The 14,420-nt window shown below is 38.5% G+C and overlaps 2 protein-coding genes across 4 annotated transcripts; both read left to right on the top strand.

The window, feature by feature from the left end:
- The first annotated feature begins 796 nt into the window (after nt 1–796).
- LOC116035087 (sushi domain-containing protein 2-like) lies at nt 797–9,859 on the top strand. 3 transcript variants are annotated; one of them, XM_031278029.2, is made up of 16 exons: nt 797–957; nt 1,126–1,324; nt 1,470–1,621; nt 1,743–1,910; nt 2,011–2,185; nt 2,259–2,460; nt 3,125–3,210; nt 4,310–4,578; nt 4,665–4,799; nt 4,981–5,139; nt 5,289–5,537; nt 5,937–6,120; nt 7,353–7,447; nt 7,522–7,701; nt 8,876–8,972; nt 9,090–9,859. In XM_031278029.2, exons 1-16 carry the CDS (start codon nt 894–896, stop codon nt 9,133–9,135), a joined length of 2,460 nt encoding a protein of 819 aa, XP_031133889.1. In that variant the 5' UTR covers nt 797–893; the 3' UTR covers nt 9,136–9,859. The 3 variants fall into 3 exon arrangements, with proteins under 3 accessions (XP_031133889.1, XP_031133888.1, XP_031133890.1); XM_031278028.2 differs by having other exon boundaries at nt 4,975–5,139; XM_031278030.2 differs by having other exon boundaries at nt 829–957; nt 1,131–1,324; nt 4,975–5,139.
- Nucleotides 9,860–10,975: 1,116 nt separating this feature from the next.
- On the top strand, nt 10,976–12,860 carry LOC116035088 (heat shock protein beta-1-like). Its single transcript, XM_031278031.2, has 3 exons — nt 10,976–11,623; nt 11,793–11,856; nt 12,012–12,860. The coding sequence occupies exons 1-3, from the start codon at nt 11,233–11,235 to the stop codon at nt 12,169–12,171; spliced, it is 615 nt and encodes a 204-aa protein (XP_031133891.1). The 5' UTR covers nt 10,976–11,232; the 3' UTR covers nt 12,172–12,860.
- Nucleotides 12,861–14,420: the final 1,560 nt, after the last annotated feature.

Below are 14,420 nucleotides of genomic sequence, written 5' to 3'. Positions count from 1 at the left end.
CAGCACATTTCAAATGCATGCTTGACACGCTACAGTGTGTCACTGAGATGGTTCCTGAGGTAGCAGCTCCCCCTAATGACTGCTGGCCCTACAGGTTCCCAGCTCTGATTGTTTTCAGGTTGGGTAATAAACACACTTGTAATGAGGTCATGTAAACTGTACTTCAACTTTAACGTGATGCCGATTTGGTGGGCAGAAAAAACAATGACATGAGGCATAAAAGTGTAACTTTATTATTTGTGTCTCAGTGAAGGCAGCATTGGATTGGGCAGTATCTTAAATCTGCAGCACACTCTGCTGGACAACACAAATACCAACATGAAAAAAAAAAAAAAATAGCACTGTTAGTAGGCTGCATTCAGAAAAAAATCTCTAAATGCTATTTTCTTTTTTCTTATGAAGTTTAAAAATAAAGAGGCATGTTAACATTCAGGCTGAACTTTTCACACTCATGAGTCATGACTCAAATGCAATCTTTTTATTCTTAATCCTATGAATCACTGTTTCTGCACACATTATCCTCCTTAGAAAAAGAAGGGAAATGCTGATGTGGAATAAACAACCTCATCCCACACACTCATATCAGTGTGTGTGCTGTATCTTTATCTAAATATGATATTGAGTATGTAAGAGCCAATAAGACTATTATAAATCTTACAAATGGATTGGCACTTAAGGGAGAGATGGTCAAAGGTAGTCATGTGAAAATAAATACAGTCAGAATTGTTATCATAATGACCTCTGGTTGATGATTAAACAGATGTTTGTAAATGCCTGTGATGAAAAGGGCCAAGGTCTAGAAACATGCTGAGTATATATACCTGTGACGAAATTATAGAAGCAGCTAAGAGAGCAGCAGAAACAAACCTTGGATAACAGTTTCACTCACTGTCATGATGGAAAGATCCACAGCAGTAATATTTGTCCTTCTGATTTTATGCATCTGCAGGACATTAGGTAAGTACCCACACACTTCTAAATTGCTACATATATTGTACATTCATCTCTGACATTTGGAAAAAAAAATATCTACCTATAATTTCAAATTGGTTTTAGATATATCGATTGAAACTGGTGGCCCACTCCAGATTCCGTAAAATACTTATTTCTCCTTATTTTGGACAGGACAGACATGTGAAGGAAACTGTGGGGTAAAATTTGACTTATGTTCATGCCACTCGACATGCATGTCTCTGGAGTACTGCTGTACAGACTATAAAGAATACTGCGTGGAAGTCTTTCCATATTCCGGGTCCATTTTGGGTGGGACGGATTTTATTGTACTTAAAGCGAGTTTCAATAAGAGTTCTGAGATCATATGCAGGTAAGACCTTTTTTACACCTCAGTGTAAACATATTGCTAAACCTGATCTGATTTTACCTTTGATTAATTGATTATGGTTAATATAAATTATTATTCAGATGAATTACATTATAGAAACCTGCTGATCATAAATTTATAATGGCAGGTTCAACCACAATATCAATACTGTGGGGTATGTGGATGAAAACAGTAGAGGCCATTGTATCTCCCCACTATTGTATGAAACCGGATGGGTTCCCCTGCACATCTCCTCAGATAATGGCACTACATTTAGTAGAGTTGGAGCCTGGCTCTCAGGTACAATAACTGTCTGTGGATGCCCTCAATACTCTTGCATAAACTTCATTAATCCACAGTTTTCCATTTAGTGTTAAAATTACATTAATGTGATTTATTTGATTCAAATGTTTTGCTACAGTACATACTGGCAAGTTAGCTGCTCAGTTTAAAGCAACTATGGTCAACTCAACAAAATGGCAGTACTATGGTACAGCTGATGTTGGAGGCACTCTTAAGATGACATGGAATACCTCTTTGGTTAGCGCAGAGAGGGTCAATATAGAGCTCTGGGGATACAGCGAGACAGGTGAGTATGCCTTTTACTGTATACACCACATTTACACTTTGTAAATCACATGACTATTAATTGGGTAAAAACACTGAATTCTGTTAAATGTTCTCTGTAGGAAAACCCTATTCAGACAATTGGCAGGGTGAGTGGGAATATCTGTACTCACTTGCAAAGGATCAGCCCAACAGTGGTTCCTTTAGTTTTTTGCCCAAACCAGCAGAGAACGGCTTTTCGAGTTGGGAGCTTGGCTCTCTACGCATCAGCCCCAGCAACTACCCTGATGGCATGTGGTATGTACAAACATATGTAATAAAACATGTTATTCTAGTTTTCAGCTGTACAGTATCTGCCATGTTCATTTAGGAATGTACAAGCCGTATGGACAGAGGATCACGCTCTGGCCTGGCATCTGGAGGAGAAGTTCAGGCAAAACTCAACAGTTTGGGCCCTGGAGAAATGTTTAGCATGGGACCAGCTGGAAAATCAGCTGCCCAACTTCCTCAGTGAGATCATAGACTGCCCCTGCACTCTGGCTCAAGCGAGAGCAGACACAGGGAGGTTTCATGTAAGTATAAAAGGGTAGCAAGTTAAGATTTGGCTTCAAAGGATTAGTGATTAAAAACAGGTGCAAAATCATTGTAAGATGAATGAAATTACCTCATGCACATACGTATGAAGATGCAATCAAGTAGCATGTGGACGCATAAACTTATTCACAAAAAAAAAAACATTACTTCACAGATTAATGACTTGGACATAGGCATGAACAAGCACATGTTAGATAAACATATGTAATTACTTTATGTGTTTATGGTGATTGTCAGGGGCCGTAGCCTTTTACTAATGCTCACTGCCTATCAGTTCAAAGTCAAGGAGAGGTCTCCCCTAATTGTAGTATTTACAAGCATTCTCTTGACGCTGAACACGTTTCTGCATCGATCTTATGCCTTTTATCTTACAAACTTACAGGTAGAGTTAGGCAAAGCAAATAGTGTTTTTCAATGGCTGGTGGGTGACAAATATAAAGTTAAAACTGCATGAGGGCAGCCACTAACTGTGTGTGCAACATTTGCTTATTAACTGCTTTCAAATTGTGGACAAGCAAATTGAAAAACTGATGCCTTTGTCATATTATTGTTATTCTTCTGGACTGCAGTATATACAGTACATGAACACAGTGAAATGCACATTTGGCTGCTTGGTTACAGACGCTGTCTCTCTCTCCTCAGACTGACTATGGCTGTGATATAGAGAAGGGGAGCGTGTGCACCTACCACCCTGGAAGTGTTCACTGTGTGAGGGCTATACAAGCCAGGTGAGTCCTTCACTCAGACTGTTAACTTGCCCTCATGGTCGGGTGTCAACATTATAAATATTAAAAATGCATTTGCGTCATTAGCAATGCATCTGGGTAGGCATTTTTATTTTGTAACTTTATATAATATGTAGTATTGGTGGTAACATTTGAAGCTGTATGTGATAGTTGGCTAGAGGGGCCAACCTACAGTGCCCTCTAATACATAGACAGATTAAAATGTCAAAAAAATGTATTATCTGTATTTTCTTAAGCGGTTTTCTTGTGATAACCTAATTTATGTGGCATATGTCAAACATATTTCCATAGCAACTTTATGATTTAAATGTATTTTTGTTGAACTGCTATGATGTTAACAAACCTCATTGTTGGCAGATACTGTAGGTTAGCATTTTAGGAATTCCATCTGAGAAAATTGTGAATACTTTTGTCAAATACTTTATACATATACAGCACTTTGTAGCAGTTTGGCTGTCTTTGGTATTATCTATACTCTTATACAATGTGGCTGGTAGGAGGCTCAAAGAGGCACAATGAGCAAAAACAAACACAACTGAGGAACTGTCGTGACAATACTATAAGTTTCGCCACTTTTAAATTTTGATATAACTATAGTGCAATGCATTTAATACAAAGAACTGATGTGTGCAACTGACAAAGCTGCCCTGCTGTAATCTATGTCATTATTACTCAAGCAATAATACAATATTTACTAGCCACTAATACTTAAAAATGACTAAATAACCATATTTTAGCTATGCAGGCTATATGTCGGTCTGTTTCGCAAAACTATATGATGGATTACTATGACATTTGGTATACACATTTATTCACGTTGTCCAATACTTTGGTTTATGTCTAAATCCTAAAAAAACTAATGCCATTCCCATTAGTCTTAGCTGTACTTTATGTTTATTGATGTTAGCATGCTAACATACTAAATTAAGATGGCAAAGATGGCATTACACATGCTTAAAATCAGCATGTTAGCAGTCATTGTGAGCTCAAATTTGCATTTAGCTCGAAGCACTATACAGTCTCACAGAGCCTATAATGTGGCAATAGACTCTTGACAATGTTTTTGTAAATGTATCAACAGTCCAAGGTATGCAGCAGGACAACAGTGTTGCTATGACAGCACTGGTGCTCAGGTGCTGACAGCAGACTCGATTGGGGGAAGTACCCCAGACCGAGCACACGACTGGGGCTCACCTCCATACAAGAAACCCCCTCGAATTCCTGGAGAGTCCCACTGGGTCTACGACGTCCTCAGTTTCTACTACTGCTGCCTGTGGTCTGACAACTGCAACTACTACTTCAAACACCGGCCCTCCAGTGACTGCAGGAGTTACCAGTCACCCAGCTCAGGTTAGTGATTCAGGGTATTACGGTGTATGTGTTTTTACATGATTATTGTTTAATGTGAAGTCTTACTTTTTGGTTTGTAATGACAGCTGTGGTATTTGGAGATCCCCACTTCATAACATTTGATGGTGTCAGCTACTCCTTCAATGGCAACGGGGAATATACCTTGGTGACCTCGGCAAAGAAACGGCTGACAATCCAGGGCAGAACAGAGCCAGTGAACAGTGAGTAACTGAGGATGCTGTGCTTTTAAAAGTTTCCGTCTTTCTCAACAGTGATCAGTGAATTTTACCACTAAATAATGATAAGACATATTTGTATATATAAAATACACACTGCACATAAACTAGGCCATTACAACAATTATTTTTCCCTGGGTCATTGATCTGATTCTCTCAGTATTAGGAACCACAATAAAAGCAACAAAGTTGACGGCTGTAGCCATGAAAGAAACCCCCTCTGATGTTATTGAGGTGCGGCTGGTCAGCGGTCACAACGGCCTTGAAGTACTGCAGAATCAAAAAACCCTCTCCTTTTCTGAGCAGAGCTGGATGGACCTACATGGTGAGACCCTCAATCACCTTTCTGCTTATCATGAAGTCATTGATTTTACTACCCTTGATGAGATCCTATAAAATGTATTCCCTGTGTTCATTTCATTTGACAGCTGCACTACAAGAACTGCCTTTATTCTGACCAAATCTCCCTTCTAGGTGTGTTTGTGTTTTCCCCTGCCTCTACAAATGTGACCGTGATGTTCCCCAGTGGAGCCGGGGTGGAAGTGCGACTGAGAGAGGGAACTATGACAACCACCGTACTCCTGCCAGAGGAGTTCAAAGACTCCACTCTCGGACTTTTAGGAAAGATGAACGGTGACGCCAAAGACGACCTCACCCTCAGCAACGGCCAACTTGTGCTTAACCTCACCAATCCAGAGGAGGTGTTCAGCTTTGGGGCAAGCTGTAAGAAAAGATTCACAATGCTGGTGACGTGCTGTTGTTCAGAATGCATGTGGTCCTGTTTTGAACCTACTTTTATGTAAGAGCTGTATATGTTGTATACCCAACAAAACCTCATAAAATGTTGTTAAATAGGTATGATGTTTGGGACATAGACTACAACTGTGTTCTTTCAACAAATCTTGTATTATGTAATGAAAACACTAGACCCAAATAATGAGAAACAACACATTTATCATTTTATTATGTGAAACTGTAGAGTGGCTAATGATTAATTTGGTTGATAATCAAGCATTTTAGGAAATCACTCTCATTTCATGAAACATCAGCAGATAATGTTGCAAAATTCCCACTTAAATGTAATTACTTTTAATGGTGAGTGTGTTTCTTTTTGTCTTACAGGGGCCATCTCCAACAACTCTGCCTTGTTCACATATGATTCAAACTATCTTTTGGACACATATTACTATGTTCCCAGACATGACCATACTTTTGTTCCAGTGTTTTCTGTCCCTGAAAGTCCAGATGATCCATTAGCCAATCAGGCATCCGAGATATGCTCTGGAGAGGGTTCTCAGTTTTGTAGGTATGAGAATAAAACTTATAATAATTACTGAACTAAAAATGATTGTGTTTTATGAAACACAATCATTTTTATCATTTTATGAAAATGTTGGCCATCTCAATCAGAATGATGAAAAAATCACTTTTTCTGGGATTTGGGGTGTTATGTTGTGTCTCTGGTGCTTCCACACACATACAAACTTTGAAAAAAATCCATCCATGCTGTTTAGAGTGAGATACGGTTTCTGAATGTGTCCTGCCTTCAGTCTCTGGGTGAGCTGTTCAAAATCGGCACGGCTTGTGACGTCACAAGCCGAAACGAGCAGGCTAACCGCAACCATTAGCTCGTAGCGTTAGCATGCTAACGCTAGCATGCTAATGCTAGCATGCTACCTCGTTCTCAATAGCACAGCACTGCTACAACACACACAAGGTCACCATAATCTCCAAAAGAACTACTTACATGTGCGCCCTCATTTAGAAGTGTCCCAGCTAATCCTGCCTTGTAACTGACCGAAGTTGTAGAAACAGCCTTTCTTTTACTGTCTATGGAGCTAGCTAGCTGACATGATCTACATCTGAGCTACTGCACATGTGCAGTGCAATCAAAGATAGTACAGAAGAAGAAGAAGAAGAAAAGAGGTCTCACTCTGTAGCTAAAACAGAGACCAGCTGAAAAGAGGATCTGCAGCAGTGAGAGAGAGCGGTGCAGTACAACACAAATGTGGTGTTTTTTGAAAATTAAACCATGTAAACCTATTCTGGTACAACCTTAAAATACAATTATGAACCTGAAAATGAGCATAATATGGCTGCTTTAACTCCACCAATTTTACACATGAAGTTCAGTTTACTTATCATGCGGACTACCACTAAGTCTGTAAAAACAGTTGTACAATGTCTTCTGTGGCTCTGAAGGGAGCTTTTGTAAAATCTGACAAAATAACCCCTACTGATGTCACCAAGGTTATCTCGGCTTGGGCTTATAAAGTACAAAAAGCCTGCATTGCAAACTGTAGTTATGGGTTGGAAAGACATGAGCATCAACCAGGCAAGGAGATTTCACGAAAGACCAGTTGCATTATGGGAAATGTAGGATGCAGTGCTTTTAGAGTTTTACCCATGCAGGGCCTAAAATTATTGACATCTCAACTTCTGATGATTCTTTATGTAAATGAAAGTGGTATCCATTACAGTGAAATAACTTTCTTAACAACAGCAGCTCATTTTCTGATCAGTACCTCTGCCCTGTAGGTATGATATCCTGGTAGGTCGTAGTCCAAGCATGGGAAATGCTACCAAAGTGTCTTTCCAAAGTCACATTTCTCTTGTGGAGGATCTAAAGCGAGGTTAGTGTATAAAAATGTGATTATGATCTACATTGAATTGGTTTTACAGTGTTAGTTATTGTTATACTGTGCAGTGATATCCTGTGGATGGCTTTCACCACCAAAAAACGGAAAGAAGAAGGGGACCACATATGTACAAGGAGCTAAGGTGCAGCTTTCCTGCGATGACGGCTACACACTCAAAGGATCAGCAGAGCGCATATGCCAGGAGAACGGCCAGTGGTCTGGAGATGACTCAAACTGCGTGGTTTCCAGTATGACTAAATAATGAATCAGTCTTGTCCAATGATTTTGATCCTTACAAATCAGCAGTGGCAATTGTGTGTGTCTGTATTTGAGCATACATGTGTGTGTGCTTGTGTGCATCATTTGGCCCATCAAATCAGCTTTGTCTGAAGTGTTGAAATGCACAAAACATCTAATCATTCTCATGACATTTTTACACAAATATTTTATGTAAGTAAGAATTACTTTACATCAAATTGGAAATACAAAGAATTTAGTAATGCAACACCTCCATGAAAAAGCTGAGCCCTTAATGGTGCTAGAAGAAAAGTTAAGGGATCATCAGAGTTTACAATTCAGCTGGTGATGGCGTAGTGGATATGACACATGCCTTTGGTGCGGGAGATCAGGGTTCAATCCCGCTGTGATACATCAACCAATGTGTCCCTAGGCAAGACACCTGATATATAGCAATTGTAAGTCGCTTTGGATAAAAGCTAAATGACGTGTAATGTATGTGACAATGATTGTCTACGCGCACACTCTTTGTACATGAGAGGGTTAGAGGTACATGCTGTGGGACAAGGAAGATTTCATTGATTTGTTCTAAGTGGACTGCAAGGTGGTGATTGGAATGTTTTTTTACAGGATTACAGCAGCTACAAATTACAGATCTTTTTCGCTCCTTTTTTTTAGAGCCCATAAGTAATTTATTGCTGTGACAATATATAAAAAGTGTATACTGGAAATAGTTACCAACCCTGCCTTTAACTTCACGTGTAGCTAGAAAATCAGAGAATCACCAAAGTCATTAGGATTCATCCTCTGAGCCCCATGAATTTCTCCTTTCAGTAGATCAGTCTGGACCAAAGTGGTGAACCAACCGACCGACCAACAGACATTGCCACACCTTGAGACATGCCTCAAGTGTAAAATAAGTATAGTTTAAGCTGCCTGCATAGCTGGGAAGAATTTTGTAGCATAATCACATATGACAAGGATGAACTTTCCCTTGCCTGGTTCCTTTCTATGGAAACAAATACATGCACTCAAAGGCTATACTAAACATATGTTTAAATCAACAGCAGTTAACTATCAAGTTAAGGTTAAAAAAAAAAGAAAAAAAAAAAGAATCAAACAAACTAATGATAATACTCATTGTTTTGGAGCATCGGGCTTAAAAACAACTGTGTCATTTTTCAGGTAATTTTGCAGGAATAGTGGCCGGTTCAGTCATTGGAGCTGTAGCCCTGATTGTGATTATAACAACAATCATACTCCACTCCAGGAAACAGAAAAGGTGTGGTACAGTATCTTCAGTTGATGTATCAATTAACTTACTTGGTATGGAAAACGTTTGACAGAGAAAGTCCATTTACTCTTTTCACTGTTTTTATTCTTTTTTTTATTATTTCAGAAAAGATGCACGTTCAGAAGAAGCTGTGACATGTGAGGCCCTCTAACCACAACTTTTCATCTACTGAAAAATGAAAAACTTAAAAATGAATGCATGCATCAATACATGCTTACGGAAGATAAAGACACACAGAATATAAATGAGACATCTTACTTTGGTCGTAAACCTTTTAAACCACAGCCATGATCCAGACTAAAATGTATTATAAGGTTGAGCAAAGGTCACAGTCAAAGATTAACTACACACTCCATATTTTACACACTACATCTTCCATGGCAGAAAAGTATTGTGCCGCTGACTTCTATAGGAGGAAATTTGAACCTGTGTTGCACTTTTGACCGCACCCACCATAACCACAAAGCATCCTGGGCTAAAAACTACAGGTTTAGGTTTATTGTAAAGTGAAAACACTTTGTTATGGAAGGCTTGTGGGTTCATCTACTTCACAGTCAGTCATTAAGTTGGATGATGTCAAATGTATCTATGTAAAAATGATCAATCAATAACTTACCGTAAGTCTATTTATTAAGCTAACAATAATTGATAAAAGTCTTGTCAAAAGTGAAACATTAATGATCCAACCTGCAACTGTCTGAACACTCCATTAATGCTAATGTCATCAAGTGATTGGGCTACAGGAGATCTTTGGTCAGCTCTTCAGATCACCTGTATACAGACTATGTCACTGTGTACTTTCATCAAATTGATGAATATTGTTATACAGTTTACTATTTTCAAATTTGGTGGACAATAAAGTTTTTCAAATACAGTATTCTGTAGCTTCAATTCAGACTCAATATGAATGATGATTTTCTTCTTTCACTGTGTATTCTGCCAATCTACTCATAACAACACAACCAGCCTTTTGTCTCAAAACTACAATGTGTGTGTAAATGTTTATAGTTATCTTTTCCCACCATTTATCAGTTCAACTATAACCCAAACAACAAAAATACAATGCAATGCGTTTGACAATACAAAAACATAAAAGAAAATTTAACTGCTAATCTTTTTATATGCAAAGCATTACAAGACTTCTCAAAATGTACTACCAAGACACATATACAGCAAAAGTTAGCTTGAAGGCCTTGCAAGGTCACAGTAATACTTATAATGTAGGCTACTATGGAACTCGGTATGGAAAGCAGGTCATTTGAGAATGACATAATTCAAGATGGTGTTTCTAACAATAGTTATCTGGCAATGGAATCAGTCCAGGCATTATGTTTGACTTCAGCTTCTTGGTGACAGTATTTCTACCATGTCTGCTCAATATTGATCTAGTTAATACCTTGGGCTAATGCTTTGGATGAGTGCAGATGGAAAGGACATAGATATTGCCTCATTAATAAATACCATTCCTCTCTGATGGCAAATGGCTTGATTTATTTCTCTAAAGCTCGGTTCATTATTTGTACGACATAACACCCATAAAGACGTAGCTCTAGATGCAAAATTCCTCACCACCAGTCGATTGCGTCAATGCCTCAGTCCATCACATTATCCTGGATGTAAACACGTCTTTAACGTTGCAATTCACCCTACATACTTATCATATGGTAATATTTGTTTGGTCTTGAGTTTTCTTTCTTCAATCCTGTGTTGAGAAACTGGAAAAAAGTCTGTTGTTTACCGTGTGACTCTAAATATACGTGCTGTTCCCTCACATAACACAAGGCTGTGATTTCTATGGACAAAGAGCACCAGTATGTGACAAGACTGCAGAGGCCACTGCTGAATAAATTGTCTGCTTGCTGCTTCCAGAGTTATTCAGCAACAACTTGCCACAGACACTCAAGAGATATAAATACAAAATTGTTAGCATTATCCTCTCCAGGTCCCAGGGCAACGGAAGAGTAACACCCCAGCTCATGACACACCAAGTCATTCTCATCCCTTAGATCACACTTAATGCTGGACAGAATGAATCAGCTGGGTATATAAAGTGTGTGAGTAGAGCATTACAGATGCCAAAGCAGCCTTTACCTCAGACCTCCTGCTCACTTTCTGTTGAGAATAAAAATACAGCTGACCATTGCTTAGTGTCCAGGTCATCAATCTAGACTTTGTTTGTTAGGGTGGAGCTACAGTCTTTTGCAGTTTGAACATCCTTTCCCTTCATTCTGAGCTTATTTTCTAGGATATGGGGGAACAAAATAAAATATTATCCCGTCCCATTTTCCGCCGAGATGTAAGCTGGGATCCTTTCCCAAACTGGACGCAGCCGAGCCGAATCTTTGCGCAGGATTTTGGCCTCCCTCCCTTCCTGGAACCTAGTGATCTGGACTGGATAGACTGGTCAAAGAGGAGACTAGCATCTTTCTCCTGGCCAGGGTACACACAAACTCCCCTTCTGCCTCCATTTACTGGTCAGCACCCTGCGGCGTTGAACCAAAAGGGTCTGAGACAACTGACAAGTGGAGTGTCAGAGATCCGAACAGGGCAGGACAGCTGGAAGATTAACCTGGATGTCAATCACTTCTCGCCTGAGGAAATTACAATCACCACCAAGGAGGGTTATTTGCAAATATCAGGTACTCTGCACAAGCTATTAGTGAGACGTGAAAAAACTTAAGTAAAAGCATTGTAATAAGTTGTAAAGGTACTACATAGACAGACCTAGATCTAATCAATTTGTGCCTTAGCTTTACCATTGTTTTCTAGCCACTGCTTGTTTTTATTATGTCTGATTTTCATTACAAGGAAATCATGAAGAAAAGCAGGATGAGCATGGATCGGTGTCAAGGTGCTTCACCCGGAAATACAAGTAAGTTGTCTCTGAGAATGGGAGGAATTTTGAAAAATGATCTTGCTGCGAATCAGTATAATTGAATGTGTAGTAACAGTCTTAGTAATGCAAACAAATGGTGAAACATTTAAAAGGCAAGAGGTCAACATAAACGTACTCTTTATTTCTTTAAGGCTTCCGCAGGGGGTGGACTTGCAGCACATCAGTTCTTCTCTGTCTGGTGATGGAGTTCTGTCCGTAGAGGCCCCCGCCCCCAGGACATCCGTCAGCATCCCAGCGAATGAGATTGTCATACCTGTACAGATCAGACAGACGCAGGATGGTGAAAAGTGAGACCAGTAAGCAAGACTTTAAAACTACAATCAGATGCAAGTTGTCTGTAGCAACCTTTGTGGTACGGGCATGAACAAGTTTGTTATTTCCTGTAACAACCAGCTTGTGTTCCTGCTATGAGATACTAATACTGTAATGCATTGTCACCAGTCAATACACCACAATACCATGTCACAAGTACTTCAAATGCAGACTCATCAATATAACCAAATATATAACTGAACACATAACTGAAAATAAGTTATTCATTTAGCTTGTCAGCACTTATAAAAGGATTAGCAGTACCTTGTATTCCTAACAACATACTGTAGTTGTGACCTCACATGACCTAAGGGACTGTGGAGATTATGGCTGACAATACTGGCCAAGAATGGACAGTGGACTGGATTATTTATATCTTAACTGTTTATTTCTTTAATGACAAACAGGTACGTATATTAAATTGTGCTTCTGTGTAACATGGCAAGATGATTAATAAATAATTTGGTTGAAATTTATTATTATGCTTTTGATGAAGAGAAACACTGCAACTGTGTACTGCTGTGTGTTTGTCCTAATGGTGTACATTGCTGTATTGAATATTGTATTGTACCAGCCTAATGAGCATGTCCTGATATATAATATTTAACAAATGTATTAAACAGCTTCTGCTATATAAATAAAAAAAAACAAAACAATGTCATTTTCTCCTTTAGTGTCCTTCATTACTGATGCATTTGTTATCAGATTATAGGATTAATAGGAACCAGCTTAATCTGTATTGACTATTCATCCATTGCTCTATTTCTCATGGTATTCCTAAAATCAATGTCAAATGGCCCACAAGAGGGCACCAAAGTCCTATTTAGTGTAATATTTGGACATTGTCTTATGTCCTCTGTGAGAGAGAGTTTGTCTTTAGTATTTAAACTCATTTTATTCATTCATGTAGACCTTCATCAACAGTTTCTCTCAAAGACCTTGACAGAGAGAAGCTTATCTAGATCTTCCTAATTAGTTTTAGGTTTATCACACCAAATTAATTTCCTAAAAGATCTGCTATGAACACATTTTCTCAAACACCATACTCTATATTGCACCAAAATGTTTATTTGTGATTTCAATTCAGTGTGGTCAAATGTGATCTTCCACAAGACATGCAAAGCCAAACTTTAAAACAAATGTTCAGCAGCCTAAAGCTGGATGAAATTAATGTTTGGCAACTAGGAAATTACACACTAATGTCTGAGTTTCATGCAAGTGCAATATACTTAATTTATTGTAAAGGCTAAAAGGCCCAAGAGTAAAAGCCAGGTGCTCAGCTGATGTGATGGCCACTCAAAAGTAAACAGGGACATCTACTGCTTGAATGAGGTATTACATAGTAATGTAACTGAGTTCCTGTATTTGTTCTGTATGTCAACACATGTATTAATGCAATGTTGGTAATAATTGCTGAGAATACAGAAGATAGGGTGAAAAAGAAAGCATTTAGTTTGAAATATATACACATTACAAATATAACTGATTCTGGTGATTGTTTTGTCTTGGTGTGTTGATTATCCAACCAATTTGATGAAGTAGCAAATAGTGGTTTAACTTAATTTTAGTATACAGTAAAGGATGAAAAATTAAGTGCCAATAGAAAACAAAAAGGCAGTCCACTCGCTTCTTCGAGTATTTCAAAAAGAAAAATGGTAAGAGATGGAGGTTACTGTAGATCTAGAAGAGACGCATCTATGACCAAAGATAAATGCATCTTCAAACTGACACTAGAAAAATGTATGGTCCTTTAAGTGATGTTATGTTTTTCACAGTAATCTTTTGTAGCTTATTGTATTAATTATCATATTACATTGGAATTTGTCCTTTTGATGAATTCAAGCCTACAGTGGTGAAATGGCCATGCTCTTACTTTGGTTTGTTGTTGATCAAGATTCAAGTAAGCAGGGTGTGAAAACCCCACTTTAGATTAATTTGGGGTTAAAGTTTTGGCAAACAAAAGTTACTTTTCCTTCTTTCCTTCCTGGTCCACATCTTAAATCATATCCTAAACTGATAGTGTGTCTAGTGTTTGGATAAATAAAGGGTTTAACACATCTTGAAATCGTCCCAGACAATAAGGTAAGCGTTGCTTAACAGACTCTTAACATGCGTGTGATGACGATGCATGTAATATATTTAGCACCATGGAGAGAGCCACACAGATTGCATTCAAACGTTTGTCTCTGTTGTCCTCCAACAGTCACATGAAGTAATGAATAACAAAA

The sequence above is a fragment of the Sander lucioperca genome, chromosome 1 (assembly GCF_008315115.2).
Source record: "Sander lucioperca isolate FBNREF2018 chromosome 1, SLUC_FBN_1.2, whole genome shotgun sequence".
Lineage (NCBI taxonomy): Eukaryota > Metazoa > Chordata > Actinopteri > Perciformes > Percidae > Sander > Sander lucioperca.
Note: the sequence above shows the minus strand (reverse complement) of the source record. Positions and strands in the feature narration are given on the sequence as shown.

Excerpts from the sequence above, each read along its gene's own strand:
- LOC116035087 (XM_031278028.2), top strand. The coding sequence starts at position 894 with ATGATGGAAAGATCCACAGCAGTAATATTTGTCCTTCTGATTTTATGC. Across the intron at positions 7,702-8,875 it reads CTCAAACTGCGTGGTTTCCA|GTAATTTTGCAGGAATAGTG; the intron begins GTATGACTAAAT and ends GTCATTTTTCAG. Across the intron at positions 8,973-9,089 it reads CACTCCAGGAAACAGAAAAG|AAAAGATGCACGTTCAGAAG; the intron begins GTGTGGTACAGT and ends TTATTATTTCAG.
- LOC116035088 (XM_031278031.2), top strand. The coding sequence starts at position 11,233 with ATGGGGGAACAAAATAAAATATTATCCCGTCCCATTTTCCGCCGAGAT. Across the intron at positions 11,624-11,792 it reads GGGTTATTTGCAAATATCAG|GAAATCATGAAGAAAAGCAG; the intron begins GTACTCTGCACA and ends TTTCATTACAAG. Across the intron at positions 11,857-12,011 it reads TGCTTCACCCGGAAATACAA|GCTTCCGCAGGGGGTGGACT; the intron begins GTAAGTTGTCTC and ends TATTTCTTTAAG.